The 26,352-nt window shown below is 38.5% G+C and overlaps 2 protein-coding genes across 3 annotated transcripts in view; both read left to right on the top strand.

The window, feature by feature from the left end:
• Positions 1 to 11,931: 11,931 nt before the first annotated feature.
• LOC135750375 (ephrin type-B receptor 3-like) lies at positions 11,932 to 22,728 on the top strand. Of its 2 annotated transcripts, none has more exons than XM_065269182.2 (5): positions 11,932 to 12,087; positions 14,390 to 14,454; positions 16,862 to 17,146; positions 18,676 to 19,063; positions 22,536 to 22,728. In XM_065269182.2, exons 1-5 carry the CDS (start codon positions 12,030 to 12,032, stop codon positions 22,655 to 22,657), a joined length of 918 nt encoding a protein of 305 aa, XP_065125254.1. In that variant the 5' UTR covers positions 11,932 to 12,029; the 3' UTR covers positions 22,658 to 22,728. The 2 variants fall into 2 exon arrangements, with proteins under 2 accessions (XP_065125254.1, XP_065125248.1); XM_065269176.2 differs by having other exon boundaries at positions 11,952 to 12,087; positions 22,482 to 22,727.
• A 2,273-nt stretch (positions 22,729 to 25,001) lies between these two features.
• colgalt2a (collagen beta(1-O)galactosyltransferase 2a) overlaps positions 25,002 to 26,352 on the top strand; it is an 8,509-nt gene continuing 7,158 nt past the window's right edge. The window contains exon 1 of the mRNA XM_065269186.1: positions 25,002 to 25,465. Within this exon, the coding sequence (XP_065125258.1) occupies positions 25,245 to 25,465 (221 nt within the window). The 5' untranslated portion in view covers positions 25,002 to 25,244. The remainder of the gene's footprint in view (positions 25,466 to 26,352) is intronic.

The raw sequence follows: 26,352 nt of genomic DNA on the forward strand, positions 1-26,352 counted from the left end.
ACACTGAATACTATAGGCAGGATGACTTTTGCTCAGTATATTTCCTGTTGTGGGCAGTAAGAATGTAGAATATGCAATGTATTGTTTACAGAAAAACTAAATTAAAACTGGTTGATTTGAACATACTTGCCTTTGTTCCCTTTGTTGATAAGTTTAATAAGTTATGTTGACAGACAAAAAAAAGTCGGTCAGACTGATCAATCATAAATAACAGTGGCGGCCGGTGACTTATTTTTTGAGGGTGCAAAATATGTGTTCGGTGCGTCATGTGAACTTGCGCGTCATGTCGAAATACAAGCCTGCTGCAGACGCTTCGAAGAAGTTTATGATAAAAGAGACGCTCACGTTTGCCAGATACTGGCTTAATCTCGTGTTTCTTAAGAGTTTAGTCTTAAATAAGTGTCTTGAGAGTATTTAAACTTGAGTATCCCTTTTTTTCATAAACCCTTTTGACGCGTCCGCAGCAGGCACTTAATTTGACAAGATGCATGATGCACATGGTTCGCATGACACAATTAACACATATTTTGAATTTGCACCCCTCAGAAAAGAAGTCACCGGCCGCCACTTATAAACAGTATTTGTATTTATTTCTGTAGTATTAAATATCTTCACTCACCTGCATGACACTGTTACCAACATCCAAGCTGCCATTTGCTCTCTGTCCAGTGACATATCAAAGAAAACAACAAATAGTTAATTCACTGTTTTAATACAACACTGAGCAAAACTAGCAAGACAAATTTCATGTTTAACTAAAATACAATTAGCATCAAAAAGCCTAATACCAACAATTTTTGATACAATAAATATTAAACCTGTCAGATTTGTGTTGATTCCAGCCCGCTATAAATTAATTTATGATAAATTTGACCGTGGCAAGGTTTTAGACTGTGGCATGGAGCTGGTTAACTAGGCCTACGTCACTACTTGATGCTGTGAATTCAACTTGCACTATTTAAAAGAGGACATCTCCCTCTGCTGGTTCAAGTGATCGACGCAAAAGGTGTATCAGTAAACCGTAATTTGTTATAAAACGTATTTAACAAAGTATTGTAGTTACGATAACATTGTCCACTTTTAAATAAAATTATGGCTGAATCCGAAATCGCATACTTAATGTGTAGGTACTGAATTTCACTTGGTACCTACTTAACCTGCGCTAAGGCAGTATGTACGTTCGCGTTAAGTATGTACAGCATTCGTATGAAGGTATATTTGGTGCAAAACAACTGCACACCTGTGACAGTGGAATTTGTATTTGTAGAGATTATCCACACATGTGTATCAGTAAATTTGAAGTCACAGATGAAGAGTTGCAAACTTGTAGATTTTTTTTCTTTCCCTCAAATACAACACAACAGTTACACATTCACAAATCCTTCAGTGCAGCTGCACAAATCCCATTTTACAAATCACAGATTAAGAAACTCACAAGCTCACGTTTTTTGCTACAATTGCTGCAGTAAATATGGTGCAAAACCTACTTGAACACCTGCATCAAAGTATGTGAAGTCACACACAAATTTTGTACATTCGCAAATCAGTTTGTGCATCTGTGCAATGAGAGTTGCATGTGTGTAAAAAAAAAATTCACAAATATTTTTTTATTTTTGAAATATTTTCTAGCACAAACACAAGTACATAAATACAACTGCTTGAATCTGCTGCTACGAGTTTCAAACACTCTTTTTTGTGTGCTCTCTGTTTTGCACCAAATATCTCGAGATAAGTGGTGCGAAAGTGATTTGTATACCTGTAGGCTATGTTCAGCACTTCCCACCAGGTGGCGCCCGACACTCACTGAAGCAGAGTTTATTAATTACCAGCAATGTTTCAGCAAGGTAAATCGCCTTTATCAAGGTATTATTTTCACCAAGTGGAGAACAATATGCTAATTATACACAGATGAAGGTAATTACATACAATATTCCAATGATTCATTAGTAAACAAAATATAAGTTCCATAAATCTCAAACCATCAATATAAGTAGATTAAAAAATACAAGCAGCAAATACACACATAGGCCTACATTTAACTAAGATACATGCTTTTTCTTCTAATATACTAATTTGGATGATTATTTCTGTCTTTTTGAATCGGGTAACTGAACAACTAAATTTTTTTTATTATTATCTAAACAGTTGTTCTGATTTCTTAACATTTACCCTGGATGCTAACCCAAATCAAATCAGCTTTTTAGACTTGTGGGTAGCTTGTAATTTTTTACATAGGGATCCGATTAAAAAACCTACAGCTCGTCATACACTATTGAGAGTGGATTCTTATTGTCATGAGCAGGGCCGTACAGAGGATTTTATAAATACCAAGGTCCATATGTATTTTTCTAGGGCATGCACCCCAGAAAAAATGTCTTATTTCTCTGCTCTACATATATGACTTCTAACACATCAGAAAAAAAACAATCAAATAACTATAGATGTCAAACCATGTCAGTATGCACAAGACTTATGTTGTTTATTAGTAATACATTGAAATAATTATTTTACCATCCTGGGCACATTGTTGTGTCAGTAAAGTAAACATAGGCCAACTGAATATAGGTGAATGTAATCTAGGAGATAAATTAGTTAGATCGGACCTCTCTTCTCCATCTATACCAACAGAAACCACTTTAACACTGTCATTGTTGAAAATCATATGTAGGAAAACAAATAGAGAGTATAAAACACGCATTGTGAAACATCAGAGTGCAATAATATGCAGAAATATGAACCTTCCATTAGCACTGCATTTTGTTGAACTTAATCATCCTATAACTTCATTATTGTATATAGGAATTGAGAGGGTATTTTCATCTAGAAGGTGAGGTGAGTTGGACCAATTTTTACTTAGACAGGAGGCCTTTTAGGTATATTAAAGCCTATTAGGTATATGTAGGCCTATGTGTGTATTTGCTGCTTGTATTTTTTAATCTACTTATATTGATGGTTTGAGATTTATGGAACTTATATTTTGTTTACTAATGAATCATTGGAATATTGTATGTAATTACCTTCATCTGTGTATAATTAGCATATTGTTCTCCACTTGGTGAAAATAATACCTTGATAAAGGCGATTTACCTTGCTGAAACATTGCTGGTAATGAATAAACTCTGCTTCAGTGAGTGTCGGGCGCCACCTGGTGGGAAGTGCTGAACATAGCCTACAGGTATACAAATCACTTTCGCACCACTTATCTCGAGATATTTGGTGCAAAACAGAGAGCACACAAAAAAGAGTGTTTGAAACTCGTAGCAGCAGATTCAAGCAGTTGTATTTATGTACTTGTGTTTGTGCTAGAAAATATTTCAAAAATAAAAAAATATTTGTGAAATTTTTTTTTTACACACATGCAACTTTCATCGCACAGATGCACAAACTGATTTGCGAATGTACAAAATTTGTGTGTGACTTCACATACTTTGATGCAGGTGTTCAAGTAGGTTTTGCACCATATTTACTGCAGCAATTGTAGCAAAAAACGTGAGCTTGTGAGTTTCTTAATCTGTGATTTGTAAAATGGGATTTGTGCAGCTGCACTGAAGGATTTGTGAATGTGTAACTGTTGTGTTGTATTTGAGGGAAAGAAAAAAATCTACAAGTTTGCAACTCTTCATCTGTGACTTCAAATTTACTGATACACATGTGTGGATAATCTCTACAAATACAAATTCCACTGTCACAGGTGTGCAGTTGTTTTGCACCAAATATACCTTCATACATTCGCCATGTTGACGTTATCATGTGACATATGACGTAGTAGACTTGTTCGAGTTCATGCGGAACCACAAGAACCGACAGGAGATTGACATCACAATACCGCGAGAGCGACTCGAAATCAGACTTCTCCGTATGATTTCTGGAATCGCTCTCACGGTACTTTGCTGTCATCCAGCTGTTGGTTCTTAAAGCGGTGCATAAACTCGAACAAACCTAATAACAGACATGAAAACGTATGCGTGTGTATGAGTGACAGGTGCACTAACACCTGATTGCATCAGTAACTTGATCTGTAACAATGTTACAGATATATTACACATTATTTTGTAGGGGACAAAATAAGTAAAACAAGCAGATTGTAATTTAATATCTATTGTCAGATGACAGCTGTGCTTGAATACAAACTAGACAATGCAGGCAATGTGATTATATACATTTTAGTGAAGCAATCTCTTGTATTTACTTAAAACGACAGGAAACATGAATAAAAAAATGAATGAATAAAACCATCACAATAAATGAAAACGTATTGAAGTGAATCCCATATGAAACAAAACTTTATTCAAATGCATTTTTCTAACAAACCATCACATATTTACTGTCAGCTCAACACAGCTGTGACAATTCTACAGCGTTATTTTCATGAATCAGCTGAGCACTTTAATTGTGGTATATCCTGGGTCTGTGCGTGAAGTCAGGGTGCTGATGAACAGTCCTGTGTAACGTATCAAAATCACCCAATTGGCTGGTCTCCGGTCGATTGCTTTGCTTTCCCGTGGCATCATGGGAAAGCTGGGATAGAAGTGTCCATCCGATGCACGCTTCATAATCGGGGCGGACTCAGTAGGGCATCCGGGGATTTCTCGCCTACTGATTTTATGGATACTGAGGATTCGGACGTACTACTCTGTTCACGTGCTGTTTCCCCTACTACATTTTCAGTAAGTAGGCGGTTTCGGACAATACTTAAGTACAAGTGCCTCTGAATCTCGCGAGAAATAGTCCAAAATCCCGCTAATTCTCGCCTACCCTTTTACGTATACTGAGGTTTCGGACATACTATTCGTTCGCCTACTGCTTTTTGCCTACTATATAGTATGGCAGTATGCGATTTCGGATTCAGCCTATGTAACCATTCATTGCATATGCAAATGAGCATATTTACACCGTCACGCAGTGTTGCATTATGGGACGGGTGCGCCATGTTTAGAGGCACCGCCGATCGCTATGCCATTTAATTGTGCGTGTGTAAAACTAGGTAAAATTAAAGGAAAACGGAAGAAATCGAGAAGTTGAAATAAAACGAGAAGGGACCCTATCGGGAGAAACTATACCGCCAAAAAACTTTATTTGGACAAACTGTCCGAGATAAACAACACAGATCCATATGATTTCAGTCCAAGACTCGATTACGGATCCAGACGCACTAAGTTACCTCCGCTTACATATGGTCAATAACCTTGTTTTTGGATTGAGTGCATACAGGTGTTTAAGAGCTATAAATGCCTTCAAGCTCTTAGTAAGATGGCATTTATTCTTTTGGAGTTTTTATGACGGTTGGCAACCAGCTAAAAGAAATATGCTATTTACTGACAATGTATTAGTACCTTAATGATTCTATAAAAAAATTATTCGTTGTATTCTGTTCATAAGATGGCACTTCTGTTTTGGCCAAGTTATTAAAACAAACAAAATGCTAAATATTTAGCTAACGTTATGTTATTTTTAAGAGTCACAACCAGTGGGTTTGAGCAGTTGCATTTAATAAAAACTATTTGTTACAATCGTCAAAATTGTCTAAAGATTTAAAAATCATTACAATTTATAAATCATGTGGTTATGTTGATCAGAAATGAATGAATAAATAATTTAGTTTGTTAGTTTGACAGTGTTAGTGTCACAAGGTGACGATCTTTTAAGGGCGGAACCAAAGTTTAGGGAAGTTTGGTTCCGCCCGGAAGTTTCCCCACCGGGCCGCATATGAAGATGGACCTTGTTACTTCCTGGTTTCCAGGGCGACGCTGTTAGGGCTTCACGAGCCACAGGTGTAAAGAGTTAAGCGAGTGAAGTGTGATTGGAGGCTGTGTGAGAGGGAGATGAATAAGTAGCTCTGCAAGAACACAAAGCAGGAAACTCAGACACGAGAGGCGAGTGACACGGGGAAGCTCCTTTGCCAATGGCAGACAAAGACACGCACCTTTTGAAGAGCCCGAAGCTCTGTTGATCCGGCGACCGCTGAAGCGGGCGGAAAGAGGACAGAGTCACAGAGGGTGAAAGGAAGGCAAGTCGTGGATCTTTTAAAAAGGAGCACCCCGAAATCGCTGATGTTATCCACTGATGTGTTGATCGATGGAAATGAGGACATCGAAGACCTTATAGGTGAAGTACTAGCCGGACACTGACATTGTTTGAGAGAAACGGAAGGAGAGGAAAACTTACCACTGTGAGTATATATCTGTGGGAAAAGTGGTGTTTGTGGCTGGAAAGCGCCCTGTCTAGATGCCTGAGTTACTGTTGGCATGAAGACAACCTAGGACGAAGAAAGATAGAGATCGTGAGTAACCAAAACCCTTGAAGTGAGTGTTTATATACATATTGGATTGATTCATTGTTTGAGTGTTCTTAAGAGAGATCGAGTGGCCCTACCCCTGGACCAGCGGGGTGGGTGAGCCGAAGGCTTCCGTGGGAAAGCAGCTACAGCAACGATAGCAAACAAACGCTAGGCCATCTACCATCTCCCTATTTCTCGCCCAGAGCGACGTGGAAGAGGACGGGTGTCTATTGTGTGCACTGAGCGTGGTGGGGTGAGTCTTTGGACATTTTCACTTGAAGTGGTGCTGTGTAATGCCGTGTATTGCAGTGTGAGTGCTGTGTCCTGTTTGACGTAATCCCGTTTTCAGTCACTCGTCCCGGGGCGATGAAGAGGAAAGAACGGCGCTAGGAACAACCTGTATAATAAAGCTGTAGTGTGTTTTCAGTCCCACAGAAATACAGAGTGGGGGCGAAGAACTGTGCGAGTGGCAGTGTGTGTGTGAGTACTGCACCTACTATTTTTACCCTACTTGTGTTCTTTCACCATCACAGAGTAGAGGCAGGAGAGATCCGCTGGCCCGAGGTCTCGACGAAAGGGCGCCCCGGTCCAGTTTTCGATTGACCAACGGGTCTCGAGGAAAGGGCAGCGCTCGACCCGGTGTGCCAGCGTGGCTTCCTCGCCCCTCTGTCCATCAACGAGTTCGCCGAGAGGGTCTCGGCCCCCGGCGTCCCATTACAAATCATTGCTAAATCGCTGCATTGAAGAGAGCCAACGTGAACACTGAGATACTGAACTGTGGAGAGAAAGAGAGCCAACGTGAACACTGAGATGTTGAGCTTTGGAGAGAGCCATACCTACCTGGAAGCTGTAATCAGCGCAGAGGTGAGCAAACGACTTGAGAACGATTCACTGTGTCCCTGTATCCTAGCAGCCATCTGTGGAGAGAAAGAGAGCCAACGTGAACACTGAGATATTGAGCTTTGGAGAGAGCCATACCTACCTGGAAGCTGTAATCAGCGCAGAGGTGAGCAAACGACTTGAGAACGATTCACTGTGTCCCTGTATCCTAGCAGCCATCTGTGGAGAGAAAGAGAGCCAACGTGAACACTGAGATATGGAGCTTTGGAGAGAGCCATACCTACCTGGAAGCTGTAATCAGCGCAGAGGTGATCAAACGTCTTGAGAACGATTCACTGTGTCCCTGTATTCCAGCAGCCGTCTGTGGAGAGAAAGAGAGCCAACGTGAACGCTGAGATATTGAGCCGAAGGAGGAGAGCCTAGAGTGGCCGTTATTTTAAGTTCCCCTGTTTCCCTTCCCTATTTATTATTTTTAAGTAAATTAAATAAAGTATATTTTAATTTATGCTTACCTTGTGTGTCTGGTCATTGGGGTGGCTTTGGGAATCTCCTCGAGGTGGAGAAAGGGGCGTGACCTTATTTACACCTGGGTCCACCCCTACCTGTGACAGATTTGGCGTAGTCGGCAGGGCACCTCGGGTTGAGACCAAGGTCCCCCAATGGCCTACCACGTTTTTTAAATAACATACCCTTTTAAATTTGTAGCAGTCCCCATATTGACTCGTTCTCGGGACGAGAACGGATTGGCGGGGGAGGATGTCACAAGGTGACGATCTTTTAAGGGCGGAACCAAAGTTTAGGGAAGTTTGGTTCCGCCCGGAAGTTTCCCCACCGGGCCGCATATGAAGATGGACCTTGTTACTTCCTGGTTTCCAGGGCGACGCTGTTAGGGCTTCACGAGCCACAGGTGTAAAGAGTTAAGCGAGTGAAGTGTGATTGGAGGCTGTGTGAGAGGGAGATGAATAAGTAGCTCTGCAAGAACACAAAGCAGGAAACTCAGACACGAGAGGCGAGTGACACGGGGAAGCTCCTTTGCCAATGGCAGACAAAGACACGCACCTTTTGAAGAGCCCGAAGCTCTGTTGATCCGGCGACCGCTGAAGCGGGCGGAAAGAGGACAGAGTCACAGAGGGTGAAAGGAAGGCAAGTCGTGGATCTTTTAAAAAGGAGCACCCCGAAATCGCTGATGTTATCCACTGATGTGTTGATCGATGGAAATGAGGACATCGAAGACCTTATAGGTGAAGTACTAGCCGGACACTGACATTGTTTGAGAGAAACGGAAGGAGAGGAAAACTTACCACTGTGAGTATATATCTGTGGGAAAAGTGGTGTTTGTGGCTGGAAAGCGCCCTGTCTAGATGCCTGAGTTACTGTTGGCATGAAGACAACCTAGGACGAAGAAAGATAGAGATCGTGAGTAACCAAAACCCTTGAAGTGAGTGTTTATATACATATTGGATTGATTCATTGTTTGAGTGTTCTTAAGAGAGATCGAGTGGCCCTACCCCTGGACCAGCGGGGTGGGTGAGCCGAAGGCTTCCGTGGGAAAGCAGCTACAGCAACGATAGCAAACAAACGCTAGGCCATCTACCATCTCCCTATTTCTCGCCCAGAGCGACGTGGAAGAGGACGGGTGTCTATTGTGTGCACTGAGCGTGGTGGGGTGAGTCTTTGGACATTTTCACTTGAAGTGGTGCTGTGTAATGCCGTGTATTGCAGTGTGAGTGCTGTGTCCTGTTTGACGTAATCCCGTTTTCAGTCACTCGTCCCGGGGCGATGAAGAGGAAAGAACGGCGCTAGGAACAACCTGTATAATAAAGCTGTAGTGTGTTTTCAGTCCCACAGAAATACAGAGTGGGGGCGAAGAACTGTGCGAGTGGCAGTGTGTGTGTGAGTACTGCACCTACTATTTTTACCCTACTTGTGTTCTTTCACCATCACAGAGTAGAGGCAGGAGAGATCCGCTGGCCCGAGGTCTCGACGAAAGGGCGCCCCGGTCCAGTTTTCGATTGACCAACGGGTCTCGAGGAAAGGGCAGCGCTCGACCCGGTGTGCCGGCGTGGCTTCCTCGCCCCTCTGTCCATCAACGAGTTCGCCGAGAGGGTCTCGGCCCCCGGCGTCCCATTACAAATCATTGCTAAATCGCTGCATTGAAGAGAGCCAACGTGAACACGGAGATACTGAACTGTGGAGAGAAAGAGAGCCAACGTGAACACTGAGATGTTGAGCTTTGGAGAGAGCCATACCTACCTGGAAGCTGTAATCAGCGCAGAGGTGAGCAAACGACTTGAGAACGATTCACTGTGTCCCTGTATCCTAGCAGCCATCTGTGGAGAGAAAGAGAGCCAACGTGAACACTGAGATATTGAGCTTTGGAGAGAGCCATACCTACCTGGAAGCTGTAATCAGCGCAGAGGTGAGCAAACGACTTGAGAACGATTCACTGTGTCCCTGTATCCTAGCAGCCATCTGTGGAGAGAAAGAGAGCCAACGTGAACACTGAGATATGGAGCTTTGGAGAGAGCCATACCTACCTGGAAGCTGTAATCAGCGCAGAGGTGATCAAACGTCTTGAGAACGATTCACTGTGTCCCTGTATTCCAGCAGCCGTCTGTGGAGAGAAAGAGAGCCAACGTGAACGCTGAGATATTGAGCCGAAGGAGGAGAGCCTAGAGTGGCCGTTATTTTAAGTTCCCCTGTTTCCCTTCCCTATTTATTATTTTTAAGTAAATTAAATAAAGTATATTTTAATTTATGCTTACCTTGTGTGTCTGGTCATTGGGGTGGCTTTGGGAATCTCCTCGAGGTGGAGAAAGGGGCGTGACCTTATTTACACCTGGGTCCACCCCTACCTGTGACATTAGCATTAAAACAAGACAATTTAAGTGGTTCTGCTTTTATTAATCACAAATTACTGAATGACTGAAAATGCTGATGCAGGGATTTTTTGATTTTCTTCTCCTGATTGCAGCAGGCAAACCACGTCTTTTCGTCAGCTCCTCCACTGGAAAAACCGTATTCCATTGTTCAGTTTCTCTCTGAATGATCGTGTGACCTGCTATGGCAGTTCTTGATCGGGCAGTAACATATACGTGATGTCACCGCGCTACATTCTGCAGCGAGGGGTGTCTCTCCTATGGAACACTGTTAGAGCAAAAACGTGTTAAAATCACGTGTTAACAAGCACTAAGTTAAAACGTAAATCATGTGTTAAAAATAGAGGTGTTAAATTATGACACAGCAGTGTCACACAATTCTCATAAACAGTAGAGGATGATTAATATTGCAAGAAAAAAACTTTACTTTAAACACTACTTAAAGGTGCAGTGTGTAAATTTCAAAAGTTTTATTTTGACAGCAATGCAATATAATATAAATTACTATGTTTTCAGTGGTGTAAAAAGACCTTACATAATGAACTGTATTGTTTTTATTACCTTAGAATAAGCTTTTTTTATCTACATACATTGTTTCTACAGAAGCCTTAAACGGACAAACTGTTATACAGAGCGCGTTTGCCACTACAATGTCTCAGACGATAACATGTTTGTCCTGTGACAGCTGCCGAAGCGTCTCTATGTGCTCCGAAAGAAAGGGGTGCCATTTGCAAATTCACCACTAGATGCCGCTAAAATCTACACACTGCACCTTTAACCACAGGTAATCTAATGATGTTAATAACAATTGGTTAATAGCAAGATTATGAAATTAAATGGAATGTTTGCTCAAGCAGATGGTACATCTGCATCATATGTGAACACACACACACACACACACACACACACACACACACACACACACACACACACACACTTGCTCCATCTCCAGCAAAGATGAAAACATCCCAAGTTAAAGGACTCATTCACACAGCATTCCTCAATTTACCACCTCAACACATTTTACACAGACAACACAGCATCTGGAAGATGTACATGATCCTCATCAGTGTTATTTATTGTGTGTTTTTTGTCCTGTGTGTGTCTAATGATAATAAAAAAATTATTATTGATTAATTGAACTTTGAATATATAAAGCAAAACAATTTACTATGAAGCTATCTAAAGCAATGGCAGCTTCATAAGACTTGTAGGTGTTATCAAAGGGGCTCACAAACAAATAAGAATCCACACATTAAATGTTAATATAATTATACATGATTTTTGAAGATACATCACTTGTATTAGGCTACCTACCAAACACAACGAAACACATAGCAGCATTGTGAAGCAGTGTGACTTTCTTATGAGGCATTTAGCTTCTCGCTATTGCCCCCTAGTGTTACTCGTAATAGATACAAAAGATATGATAAGTATATATTAAAGTAGATGACCAACAGTAATAAAATATTAAACAATTAAATCTATTTTATTCACACATTATACACAACTCATTAAAATATAAGAATTTAACTAGTTATTATTAACAATAATCATTTCCTACAGTTTAGTTCACAAAATACCACTGTTGACTATATTTATGAAATTATCGAAAATGTTTCATCGATTTACCAGCAGGTGCCATTGAAATGAATGGGCTTCAGTGTTGCGTTTGGAACTATGGGTAACTACATGACACTGTGTTACTTCCGCATTCCATTCTTCCAACGGACGTCTTTGTGAGTGTCGTAACTCTCTTATTATATGACTCTGGTTGTAGCCTACTAATGCTTTCAAAAGATGCTCAAAATATATGCTAGATTACATCCTGAGATATTCAAGCCTTGTTTGTTGTTTCTGTGTGTTTGAGCAAAAGCGCCACAAGAAAACAGTTTCCAAGGTGCCAACACAAAATTGCGTGTTAACACGTGATTTTAACACGTTTTTGCTCTAACGGCGTTCCATACTCTCCCGATCCGATCAGGCAAACCGCTATTAAAGTTGCAAGCCATTGAAGCCAGAGCTTTATTACAATGGATTATTCGCTGTTACTATACAGCCTTTGGGTTCCCTTTATTCTGGCTGTTGAGGGTAAGTAAATGCTCTTTGTTACGGGGCTACTCTTGTTTCTGGGCTGTCTTGGTCATCGATGGGAAATGGTCTGATCTGTCTCCGTGAGAAAATGCATAAAAACTCACATTCTGCTCGTGATTGTGGCGGCTGTGATAAAGGGTGTGACGGTGATTATATAACCGTGAGACCGACGGTTGAACACCGTCATTAGAACTCTATAACTGTTCTTTAACCTATAAAAAACTTTTTTTTTATCACAGAGAATATTTAAATACTGATAAAAACAATTGTTAACAGTCATTAAAATGGTCTGCGTCGTTTTACAACTGTATTTGATTCTTTGGAAAACAGCATAAGTGAGATGACTCGTTCGCAAAGATCCGACCCTCTTACTGTTGCTATGTCCCAGGGACGTGCACAGGAATTTTTAGGGGCAGTTGCTCTGAAAAAAAATCCAAGTCACTCTGATAGGTTTCTCCAAATGTAATAACTGAAACACTCAAGATTATATTGAAAATGAAATGTCAAATCATCAATTTAATTTAATTTTTCAATTTGGCCGGAATGATGCTTCATCACGTTAAAAATGAAAATGAAATAATTTAATATAATGTTTTAGTTTTTATTTTAGCATTTCATTTTCAAATTTGGGAAATATTTTGCGATTTTATTTTTTATTTTATAATTTAATTAATTATTTTATAATTTAATTAATTAATTTAAAAAAGTCCAAAAATACCTTCCATAAAAATGTGTTCATCTGAAAAATGATGGACATATGCATCTCTCGGACGGCTTAGGGGTGAGTTAATCATGGGTTTAATATTGTAAACGTAGCAAACCCAGCCTGGATTCATGAAGATATTAACAGAGGTGGAAAGAGTGGCCAAAAACTTTACTTAATTAAAAGTACAAGTAACTAAATAAATAATTACTAGTAAAAGATTTTAAAATGTACTTAAGTGAAAGTAAAAAAATATGCAATGAAAAAATACTCAAGTAGCGAGTTAGTTACTCTTCAAAACAAAACAAATGAATGAATAAATAAATAATATATATTATATATATTATCTAATTATTAAATAAATAAATAATATATATTATATAATTATATGTATAAAATGTATGTGTAAATCACAAGATTTTTCTGTTTGCTGTGGAGACCAGAAATTGGTAAGATGAATATCATTGCAGATGAATGTCAGAAAGATAGAATGTCACATTTTATTAACCTTTGTTTATGTTTTCAACACATACATGCTTTATACCAACAACCAACAAAGATCAACAGCATTAAATGCTGACTTATGTGTGTTGTACCTAATTTAAATGCACATAAGTGAATCAAACTGATCCTACACATTTTATGCTTTTCATGTGTGAACAATTAATGCATCAGGACACTTCTGAGCCAATGGTCTCAATATGCCCACATTATATAGGAGTATTAAAATACAAATGTGTTGTTCAATTGAGGTGGAATATTGTGTTACAACAGAAAAAAATTAAATGTGACAGATTCTGTACTTTTGTCTCATGTTCATCTTTTAATGTTTAGACATTTCTTGACTAAACAGCAAACTGTATTTTCCCAATACAAATGAAGGGCACTTACACAGTATGTGTAAAACTGCAACATACACAAACAGTACAGAAAAAAGAATACAAATACAGAATAGACAAGCATTTTAAATTAACAAATTAACTCTAGTCTCAATGTTGATATTAGACAAGTAAACTGACGAGAGTTTTGCATTCACTAATGTATGATGCGTTTACACCAACCGCGTTTCAGGCGTCAAAATCAGTTTGAATGCATTCGCGCGTGTAGAGCGAAGTAGACGCGCAGAAAAAGCAAGCATTTGACACGCGTCATAGGCAAAATCCGCTTTTTGTGGGAGGGGCAAGTGCTATGCGGTTGTTTGTTTGCAAGATGACTGATGTTGATTGTGCATTTATCAAGAGAGTTACCGGTTTGTATTTGGTAACCTTACTATAGGGGGAAAATAAACGGCGCGGGTCGATAAACGTCACGTGACTTGTGATTGGTTAACGCGGCGCGAAATTCCGCCAAATTCAAATTCGCGTAAACCGCGAAATGCACAAAAAGCACCATTCGCACGTACCACGCACAACACTCAATTCTCGCCTTTCGCAGTGAACTAGACGCGCGAATGAGGCGGAAACGTGTCTTTCGCACAGCGCCAAACGCTTCATCCACACCTCTACCACGGTTGGTGTAAACGCAGCATTAGAGAATTTCCTAAGATGGTCTGAGGACATCGACAGTTTAGAGGCTCATTGCTTGTCTATTTTGCAGAGACTCTTATGGACAGCAGGCGGGCTACTAAAGAGCTGGCGTGGACCACCTATCCGGAAACCGGGGTGATTGTATTGCCATTTTTCTTTCTGTATTAGTCCATAATGGTGAGCGGATGTCGACATGGGTATTGACATCTGTACATACTCCCTAACAAATGAGACGATTGAAGTGGGGCCATTACAATGAAAAAGTACCCCTCAGCATTTGTCTTTGCAAAAACGCACTGTATGTAAATATCCTAGGAGCACATGACTAGTGAGAAAATTAACCACAGCAATTCTGACCTTATGCTTGACACCCCCCACCCCCAAATCTACACTCTCCTGTCGTACGATTTGTCTTTGGAATGTGCATGCGAAGCCAGTCAATGGCAGGGCTCAACGCAAATAATTTTTTATGGCCCGGTCGGGCCCCAATAAAAAATGTCAGTGCCACATATATTTACAAATAATAATTCAAAAGTCAATAAATATATCTGTATACATACAACAGACATGTTCCAATGAAAAAAGGCTTCCAACTTTTCTGCTTTACTGAAAGCTAACTAAATTGTTACTTTTGTTGTTTTTTACTAAATAAAAAAATATTTTAGTGACTGAGGGTGAAGCACTGGCCCGATCGGGCAATTGACAATACTTTTTACTGGCCTGAACGCCTCTCAAGCTTGCCCCGGGCCACGGGGCAGTCCTTCATGTTAAGCACTGAATGAAAATTATGGTTTGCCATGGCAACAATCTTAAGCAGCTCAGCCCTTTTCCTGCAGGCTGGTGCTCGATGTCTGGCATCTCAAAAGCCATGCATCATCGTAAGTAATGCGTTCCTTCACACCTGCAGATAAACACATGCTACCCCTCGCTGTGATGCCTCTTAATTGTGTTGTGAGAAGTTTGCAGAACCCAAATGTCACCTTTGAGAAAGCATTCTATTTACCTAAACCCCCAACATGAATTTAATTGAACATTTTGAGCTGTTCATTATCTCTCTGTTAGTTGTTAATAAAGCAATAAGCCCCAAGAAGCAGTGGGTTACCAGTGCATTTTTTAACAGCTAAGGGGAGTTGTTATAAACAACTTAGCTGTTATAAAATGCACTGTAACACTACTGCTTCGAGGGGCTTATTGCTTTAATAAAATGGTTACTTCATATGCATAGCATAATTTTATAAAATAAAACACAAATAAATTGGAATTATATTAGTACAAATATTAATCTTCCGCCAAACAAAGTAGTTCCTCAGAATCAAGTGTGTCTGCAACAGTGCGTAGTTCTCAAGCAACACAGATGGAGCAAAGACACCATGAAAATATTAGGGATGCACCGGTATCGGGTATCGGCCTCGATACCACATTTTCTAAAGTACTCATACTTGTTAAAAGTCCCCCGATACCTGGAATCGATACCACGGTCTGCGAAATGTCTATGTTTGAGCGGCATGTAAGGGGTTAATGCCTCTTGTGTTGTCCAAAGAGGCAGAGTTTACAACAAACTGGAAAACTAGTCCTTTGTGTTTTTGTTAAATTATATGAAGAAAGCTGTTATCTGTAAATTTAAATCATGTTTTTTATTAAGTACTCGGTATCAGTATCAGCAAGTACTGAAATGAAAGTACTCATACTCGTACTCGTATTCCAAAAAAGTGGTATCGGTGCATCCCTAGAAAATATGATTTAAGACTGTGGTGTTTATTTTTTATAAATCAACATTAATCTAATTTATACATTAACATTTATATTGTGCAACTGTTGAAGTGATAATCAAATATGCTTGGAAGCATGTTTAACATTACTCTTTCTGATCAAAACTTACACAGTGTTTTAGTGTTGAGTGAATGCGTCAGTGTTTAAGTTGGGTAAGATAGTGGATAATAGCGGAAATATTGATTTGATGTTAAAGAACAATAAAGAGAAGCATTTTCTCTTTATTGACGAGATGACTCAACAATATTTATTGACATTTATCCGGATATCGCCATTAATTGTGCAATTGTAGAAAAAATAAAATATGATTAAAGACTGTGGTGTTTATTTTCATAAATCAGTACGCAGCAACAGTGGCGCAGTGATCTTATGAAATGCGGTCTGAACCGTGAGTTTACCTGGGGAATTTTATCACGACTTAGAACTTGTTTCAACCAATCAGAATGAAGGACGAGAACTGGCCATTTTATAAAATTGCTTTTGGTCTTTGTATCAATCAATATATAGAGACTTTAATTACATTTGCATATAAGAATATATAATATAATACAGGATTATAGGATTATAACTCTTCATTAAATACTGATAAAGCCAATAATTGACTGTATCAGTCTATCACCTATTAAAAACTTGAATGATAAATTACATTTACTCATTAAACTCATTTCACACTGCTTTTTCTGTGATGGTTACTGTTAAAACTGTAACAGTACAGTAGCCTTGTAGAGAAGTGCAGTGTGCAGTCAGTGACAGTATTTTATCCTCTTCTCAGTGGGAGGAAGTAAGTGGATACGATGAAGCCATGAACCCTATCAGGACATACCAGGTCTGTAATGTGAGGGAGTTAGATCAAAACAACTGGCTGCGGACTGACTTCATCCCCCGGCGAGGGGTCCTCCGCGTATATGTGGAGCTCAAGTTTTCAGTGCGAGACTGTGGCGGTATCCCAAATGTTACCGGGTCCTGTAAGGAGACCTTTAATTTGTTCTACTATGAATCCGATGGAGATACGGCCACAGCAAGTAGCCCGCCTTGGAGGGAGAACCCCTATGTAAAGGTCAGTTAAAATGAGTTTTGCTTTTAAATGATAAGTTTGCATAAAGATGCATTTCATGGCATTTTGGTGAATGGTGGCATTTTCACTTTTACCTGGGAATATAATACAGGTCCACATATACACAAAGTATTTCTAGATGTATCTACAGAGACTTTAGTATCAGACTGTGCTCAGAAAAAAAACTAAATGTTCAATCTTAAGTGAAAGCTTTTGATTAACTCGGTTGATTTCAGTTGTTTACAAATTTCCAAAAATTCTTAAATTAAGATGCAGTTTTTTGATGAGCAAAATGACCTAAGAAAATAATTCTACTTTTTAGACAAAAAGATATTAAATTTAAGTGAATTTGTGCTTAAAACAAGTAAAAAAACGGATTCTATGTTAATAAACATTTAATTAAAAAACATTATGTAAAATTTTCTCACCCCCATTATCAGATTTTTTTTGCTTGTGTTAAGCACAAATTCACTTAACTTTGATATTTTTGTCTAAACATTAGACTTATTTTCTTAGGTAATTTTACTCATCAAGAAAATGCTTCTTAATTTAAACATATCACATTAAACAAGATAAAAAATCTGCCAATGGGTTAAGCAAAATAATCTTGAATATTTTTCTTAAACACTAAATTCAAGAAAAATTCAGATTTTCTGATTTTTTTTGGCTTGTTTTATGCTCAAAATCACCTAAATTTGATATTTTTGGACTAAAAACTAGACCTTATTTATCTTAATTTAAGAATTTTTAGATATGTTTACTGAAAACAAGGCAAAAAATGACTTTCTTTTTTTGAGCAAAATGACATAAGAAAATAAGTCTAGTTAAAAGAAGCAAAATTATCTGCAAAGTGTTTAAGAAAAAAGAAATCTTATTTTAAGATTTTTTTCACCCCATTGGCAGATACATTTGCTTGTTTTAATCACAAATTGACTTAAATTGTATATATTTTTTTTTTTTGTCTAAAAACTAGACAATTTTAACTAAACTTATTTTCTTAGGTCATTTTGCTCATCAGGAAAAAGCATCTTAATTTAAGAATTTTTAGATATTTCTAATGAAAACAAGACAAAAATACTAAGTAAGAAAGTCATTTTTGCAGTGGAAGTCGCACAGGTATTGCTTGATTTTTCAGAACATTTTAACCAAATGCTTTTAAAAAGTGGTGGGGGCAAAATCAGCCATTTCAAAAAGTGGTGGGGACATGTCCCCAGTGTAAATGACACCTATGTTACAGATATACTGACGCCTGCTTTACCGGAGGTGAATGTAGCAAACAGCAAATACGGCCAGTTAGACTAAAATATGGGAAATTATTTAAACGGGATGATGGCGAGAAAGAATGGTACAATACGGGAGAATCCCGGCAAAAACGGGAGGGTTGACAGGTATGCATTAATAAAATGTATGTCAAGACATTTAGGACAAATATATTTGGAGAAAAAGTTGATAAATCAATAAAAAAACGAGAGCTTAATTTTTTTACGAGCAATTCATTCAAGCAATACACATCTTCTTGCCTTTTGTCACAGGTAGACACCATAGCCCCCGATGAGAGATTTTCTATGCTGGAATCAGGTATCTTCAACACCAAAGTACGGAGCTTCGGGCCTCTTTCCAAAGCTGGTTTCTACCTGGCCTTCCAGGACCTGGGTGCCTGCATGTCTCTTATCTCCACTAGAGTCTTCTTTAAAAAGTGCCCGACTTCCATCGTCAACTTCGCTGTCTTCCCCGAGACGGCCACTGGTGCTGAAGCCACTTCTCTAGTTATCGCCGCAGGGGCCTGCGTGCCAAACGCCGTAGAGGAATCGGTTCCTTTAAAGCTGTACTGTAATGGAAATGGAGAATGGATGGTTCCCGTGGGAGGGTGCACCTGCATGCCAGGCTTTGAGCCGGCCAATAAAAACACTCAATGCCAGGGTGAGTGTTTGGCTTTTTGCACACGGTGTACAGTGCTATTTTTAGCCTTTCATTGATAAAACTAAAGCGGCTGATTTCCACAGTTTCATTTTGCAAGCGTATGAAAGTTACACGATCTTAATTCATCAATTGCGCTGAAAATTCAGAGAAAGCTCTAACATATACATGTACAAAACACTGTGCAGCATGTTTACTTACAACACAAGCAGCGGACTCCAACATAATATTAGTGTGCGTCCATATAAACTTCTCATTACTCCCGCTCTTGTTTAAATGACAGCGGAGAGACTCGCCCACCATCTCGACAGACCACCCCCTCACAGTATTCAGGACAGAACCGGTCAAAAGTGGACAAAAGAGACAGATTTAAATACCAGGTGTAAACGTGATGTGTATCTCTTGTCCACTTGTGAACCGATCGATGAAAACACATCTTAATACCAAGTGTAAACAGCCATAGTGTTAAAGCAACACTAAAGACTTATTGCTCTTTGCTCCCCCTACAGGTTAGAAGCGTAATTGTTCATTACCACTGTCGTAAATACTGCAGCATAGCTGGCTCTGATTGGATTGTAGGTCTGCCGTAAAACAAGTTTTTGTAGTTTTCACTCAAACTACAGGACCACTACCCGACGGTTGGAAACTTCTTTAGTGCGGTTTTGGCCGATAGAGGGCTGCAAAGCGAATGTGAAAGTGCCATTCACCCTGTTTTAAGTGGATGAACCACTGAAACTTTTTTGGAAACGTTATTTTAAGGTAAAAAAAACTCTTTGGTGTTGCTTTAATAGCATAATATTAGTGGTTTTTGAATAAATATTGTATTTATTGTTCACTGTCAGCTTCTATGAAAGGTTTTACTGGATGGATATGTGTGGATAATAGATGCACGTGCGCCACATACACATTCAGTTCTTATGCGTGTATTGTAGTTAAAACAAATGTTTTGTAGAGATTAACTGCTTTTGTATCATCATCTATTATGGCAACCAGCCCACAAGTTATACCTGTCTTCCTGGATTTCATAATAAGCTTTAAAATGCCAGTAAAAACGGCAGACTCGTATCCCTCGCAATAGGTCTACCATTAGCTGTAGTGGCTCAAAGATGGCGCCGCCCGCATTTACTTCAGGAATAGTGTGGATATGTAACTAAACATAAAATATCATGTTCGAAAGTAAATACCATGTTGCTTTTATCCAAAGTGATTTACAGTATAATTATTACAGTGGCAGTCACCCTGGGGCAACCTGAGAATAGGTGCATGATTTCCCCCCCCCCCCCCCAATTTCATTATGTTGGGGATAAGTCTATTGACTTCTGTTGTTTTCATACCGAGCTAATGATATTTTCAATCCTGAACAATCAATCCCTAATGCTCACATTTCAGATTTTAATCCCTGAAATGTACTGTAGATGAACTAAGTTAACCGTCCTTGTCCGAACATTTTGTTCATGCAATAAAGGCAAAACTTACTAGTGCTGCCGCGAATAGTCAAGGTAATCGACCATGAAAATTTGTCGACTGCAATTTTTTTGAGGAGTTGCATATTTAATTTTCTCCCGTCCCAAACGCCCCACTGTAATTCACTGTATCCCGTCTAAAATGGCTCAACGCAATTCACCTCCACAGTCTGTGCGATGTGTGCACCCTGCTGGTTAATCTGCTATGCTATCCTCTTTCTTCCCTCTCCCTCTGCATTCACTGCTATGATTTTGAAAAATGGCGGTGACAGGTGAGTCTTTGGAATCAGGACCGAAAGCTTCCAAAGTATAAAAGTATTTTGAGCCAAGTTGTGATAAAAGAGTGGTCTTCTACACGGTGCCAAACGTCGCTGGCTTATCACGGGAGCACAATGACTATGATGCACCCACAGAAAAGAATAGAACAACGCAAGTATATGATTAATAATGAAACGGCGAGCTAGTCTGTACTGTTTATTAACTCTTTTGAGAAGTACAATGACTGTTTTTGGATGTTAAAGGCGATCAGTGAATTCCCATACATTGTTTTGTTAGTGGCGGCTCGCCACGGAATCAACACTGGCCGCCACGAATAGATTTTTCATGATTCCCATTTATATTTTTATTTTACTATTTTAAACGCTCAATTCATTGTCTTAGTGGGTCTCCCCCTCTCTCGCTCTTTTGCATGCAGTGCCTTGACAGCGCGCACCTCTCTCTCACATGACAGTGAAAAGTTGGCAGTGTTTTCAATGTGCGTTCCTCCGTATACTTTCTTTTTTGCGTAAACGTCAACAGTCACGGATGTTACTGACAAAGGTGACTGATTGAGTTAACATGACTTATTAAAGAAAGATTAGCAGTAGTGTGAGTCTGTGTGCGAGCTTTCTCCCTCCCTATGATGCGGTATGGCCGTGGACGCGTTCTGTAGTCTGTGTAACAACAACAACAACAGTGTATTCTCTCATATTTCTGAATAAAAAAAAAATAGCTCAAAACCAACAATTATGAGAAGAGCAACAGCAGTTAAGCTTCAATGTAAATGTATGGTGATTTTGTCAAATGATGTCGCATATCTAAATCAGGAGGTGTACTATCACGAGGTGTTTCGTGTTAAGTCACTATTTTATAGTCTACTCGTTTTATGTCTGGCAACAGAACAGATAATGTGTAAAAAATAGCATTCAGTATATGCAATATAATGTGATCGATCAAAGAGTAGAAGTAAAAGCGGGAGGAATTATGATAATGTCGGTCTTATCCACGTCAACAGGCCCAGAACGTAAACTGTTGCCTACAATCTGTGTTTGTTGTAGTCTAAGAAAAGGGATCTCGCATCATCATTTACTTTGGGGTTTGTACCTTTTGCATATCGTTAACATGTAATAATACACACTTACACACCAAAGGAAATGTAAAATCGTGAATCGGACGATAGTTGCTCTTTAATTAGAAAAACACAAGAGAATGATTATTTAAGAGAGTGGGGATATATAATGGATATATGTCTCAATGTCACGGATTTGCCAGGTCCTTCCACTCACACCCCTCATTACCCTCGAGCACAATCACTGGAATTCTTATTTCCTGCACCTGTCACCCCTCATCAGGACTGCTCTCTCTCTCTCTCTCTCTCTCTCTCTCTCTCTCTCTCTCTCTCTCTCTCTCTCTCTCTCTCTCTCTCTCTCTCTCTCTCTCTCTCTCTCTCTCTCTCTCTCTCTCTCTCTCTCTATATATATATAGATAGAGAGAGAGAGAGAGAGAGAGAGAGAGAGAGAGAGAGAGAGAGAGAGAGAGAGAGAGAGAGAGAGAGAGAGGGAGGGAGAGAGAGAGAGAGAGAGAGAGAGAGAGAGAGAGAGAGAGAGAGAGAGAGAGAGAGAGCCACAGACTAACGCTAATGCAAACTAGTTGTTATGCTATTGTGACTAAACCTGACTCACACTCTCTCTATCTTACAGAGATACCTGATATTCGCAATCCTACAAAGATACCTGATATTCACAATCTTACAGAGATACCTGATATTCACAATCATTGTCATCGTTGGAATTCTACATTTGGAGTCTTGGAGTTCATTGGAGTTTTTGGACTGTGTCTGTATGCTTGTGGCTTCTCTCTGGACTTTTCAATATAATTCCTTCACCATTGAAACTCCCCTGTGTGTTAATAAACTGTGCATTTAAGATTAGTACTGTCTCCGTTGTCTTCTGTCCGCTGACACTCAACAACAGGGCAAGGGGCGGAGCATTTTGGAAAACTGCACTATTATTATTTTTGCTTGCTTATTTTCTCGTGATCACGACTTAATTTCTCGTTATCTCGAGAAACCAAAAGTTGTTTTCTCGTGATCTTGACATAACAAAAGTTGTATTCTTGAGATGTGATAAAATCTTACGTGTACTCGATAGAACGTGTTGTTTTGTTTGTAAACAGCAAAAGCATATTTTGCTAAATTAGTATGGATGAACAAATGAGATTTTACTTTTTTCAATTAGATTCACTCAAGCTGAAATAGATTTGTCAATATTTACAATTTTACAGTGGTGATTTTAGGGACCGTCTTTAAGTTACTCAATACACGTTTCTACTTTTGACAGCATTTAAATGGAATGACTAAAAGTCAACAAACAGTCACAAAACCAACGTGTTTATGTGGTGTTTAGATTGTTGATATTTATTGAAATAAACTGTTAAATACTATTGAAGATAGAAACGTGTACAGTATTACTTTAGAGATGGTCCCTAAATTCACGAGCATGAACCGTCCAACTTTATTTATTTAGGAAATCTATCTACACATAAGCTACACGTGTGGTAACGGCGAAGATCCCAACTCATATACATTAGCGGTCCACTTCAAAATACACTAAATATTATGGACAGGAATTTACATTATGACATTTGGATTATCATGGATTATCAACAACTTTTGTTTTCTCGAGATCATGAGAAAATTAAGTCGTGATCACGAGAAAACAACTTTCGTTATCCCGAGATCACAAGAAAACAACTTTTGTTATCTCGAGATAAAGAGAAATTAAGTTGTGATCACGAGAAAAAAAAATTTGTTATCTCGAGATCACGAAAAAACAAGCAAGCAAAAATAATGAATCAAAAATTTGATTTATGACCCTCTGTCAATCATGTTTTGACAGGTAGTGCCCCACTCCTATTAATCAAAAAGTTGTACGCGCTGTCCAATTTTGAGTGATGTTTTTATGGGTTTTAGGCTACGGTCCGGATGACCGTCATTTATAATGTGTCAATCAAGGAGCGCCATTCCTTTTTGGGTCTGTTAGTTGTCGTGTGATTGTTTGTCATATAATATATGACATATATGATGATGTATTTTCTATGTAACATATGTGCTCTAGTACCAGGCCTACCTTTCTGTGCTATAATTTACAGATATATTCTGGATGCATTGACAAATAAAAAAGAAATTTTTTTTTTTTTTTTTTGCATTTCCCATTCATTTCAATTGGGGTCATTTTTATCCCCAAAAGGACTTATTAAGAAACATTTTTTACACCTCTTTAGAATGACCGAACCAAGCCCAGTTTTTTTATTTGCATCTTGACAGATAATCTGGAAAGTCACAAAATCTTATTCCACTGAGATGAAGGGAACCATGTTTTTAAACTAAAGAAAAGTGGTTTGGGGGTAGGATTGACCCCAAGGGTCTTATTAGAGTTAAACTTATTTGTTTTCATTAGAACAAAAACATTCATATAATAAAATGACAGGCCTGTCTTAGCCACAATTAACTTATTTTATGACACTGATCTGTTGCACAGCACAGCCATTGTTCTAGATGTGGTCTTGTTAAATTCTTATTAAACATGATTGTGTTCTTCCATCTTTAAAACTATCTTTAACATCAACTGGTCTATAAGTGTTAATAATTACAAACAAAACAAAAACATTTAACAAGAAGTGGCATAATCTAACCCAGCTAACTTCTACAGGCCTGGGAAATGTATGAATATCTTTGTGTGCGTCTTCATGTCCACTGAGTTTTCACACCCCAGGTAAAGAGTCTAGCATCTAGGTGATTCTTTGGACATCTTTTATACTCATCTAGTTTGTACATCGACATAACATTTAACCAAAAACACACAATAAATAAATTATTTAAGCATTATTTTTACTAAATACAATAAAAATATACTATTTTAACACCTTAACCTGATATTAGGTTAGGTTTAAGATGAATCATGGTGGCATAAGCAAGCAACCACTTGAAAGAATGTCTTAACCCTGTTTATCGCTTTATGACTTACAGCACAGAACTTATAATTACATGTTTACACTTTTAATGACAAATAATTTAAAATAATAATTTGAGAAGTATGACTTGCACAAAGACACATTTATTTAATAGTATGAAGTATGAATATTTGGAGCGTGTGTCGATTATTGTAAGCTCTGAAGGGGGATTACCTTTTTTTCATCCCTTTTCGAATAAGCAAAGAACATTGTCTATAAACTTTGTTATCAAATGTTTTAATTCCAGTATTTTATGTGTCAGATTTTATAATGCCGCATTCAATTGTTCATTTTTAGTTTAATGAAGTGTAACTTTATAGCCATAGTGTTGCTCTCACATTTCTTTACCTCATATGAGTGGGGCGGGCTGTTGGGTTTACAGTGCAGTGTCAGTGGGTCCTCCGTGTGCTCCACTCTCACACAGTGTGGCATAGCTCTGCTGTTCAGAAACCATGAAAGGATCAGCAATGTTTCTTTTAGGAGTATTACTGATAGAGACATGGCTTGGATTTATTCATACACACACTGATCTGGAGCCTGTTCTACACGAGTCATCTCTTCTCAAACCCACAGTAGTCATTGCAATTTTAGCCCGTAACAGTGAACATAGTCTTCCTTATTTTCTGGGATGCATTGAAAGACTGGACTATCCAAAGGATCGCATCTCTATTTGGTAACTTGAGTTTTTTTGTGCTAATAAGTTATGTATCAACTCCAATTCATTGTATTTTATAATTTATAAGCTGTTTTTGTTAAAAAAATGAAATATATTTTATAATAGGAGGAAGCTTCCTAACCTCCATTAATATCATTATCAATAATTATTTCATTGCTTAAACAAATAAATGCATGAAAATATTTTTAAATGCCTTTGAACTTTAATAAATAAAATTAAAAAAATATATATTTGATTATATTTGTTAAGTATTACATTGTTATATTGACATAGCTTCAGTAATATAAATTTGCCTGTCCCATGGCGTCAATATTTGACGACACTTGACCATTATATACCTTTCGCGTCACTTTTTGACGAACTGGGGACTTCAATACTATCAGGTACGCGAAATTCTCTTTCCTATTTTCTTACCATTTTCTACCATTTTCGCGTCGGTTTAGGGTTAGATTTACATAATGACATCCCTACCCAAACCTATCCCTAACCCCAATGTCAGTTGACAACTGTTTAATTTCGCGTACCTAATAGTATTGAAGTCCCCAGTTCGTCAAAAAGTGACGCGAAAGGTATACCCTCCGCGTCAACATATTGACGCATGGTCAAGTGTCGTCAAATATTGACGCCATGGGTGTGAGACTGTGTTGCTTGGGCATATGACCACATATTAAATTGAGAACTGGATTTTTATACCTTGGTCTGAAATATCCTGTAAATCTATAATAAAGATGAAAATCATAGAGAAGTGAAGGAATATGTTGATGTGTAAAAGGAGAAAATCAACACTGTAAAAAATACTTTGCTGCCTTAAAAAATTTTGTTAAATCAACTCAGATTTACAAGTCATGTCAACAGAAATTAGTTGTCACAACTTATAAAATATA

The sequence above is a fragment of the Paramisgurnus dabryanus genome, chromosome 6 (assembly GCF_030506205.2).
Source record: "Paramisgurnus dabryanus chromosome 6, PD_genome_1.1, whole genome shotgun sequence".
NCBI lineage: Eukaryota > Metazoa > Chordata > Actinopteri > Cypriniformes > Cobitidae > Paramisgurnus > Paramisgurnus dabryanus.

Coding starts and splice junctions, on each gene's coding strand:
- LOC135750375 (XM_065269176.2), top strand. CDS start 12,030: ATGGATTATTCGCTGTTACTATACAGCCTTTGGGTTCCCTTTATTCTG. Junction 14,455..16,861: donor CCACCTATCCGGAAACCGGG/GTGATTGTATTG, acceptor TCCTCTTCTCAG/TGGGAGGAAGTAAGTGGATA. Junction 19,064..22,481: donor TAAAAACACTCAATGCCAGG/GTGAGTGTTTGG, acceptor TCTATCTTACAG/AGATACCTGATATTCGCAAT.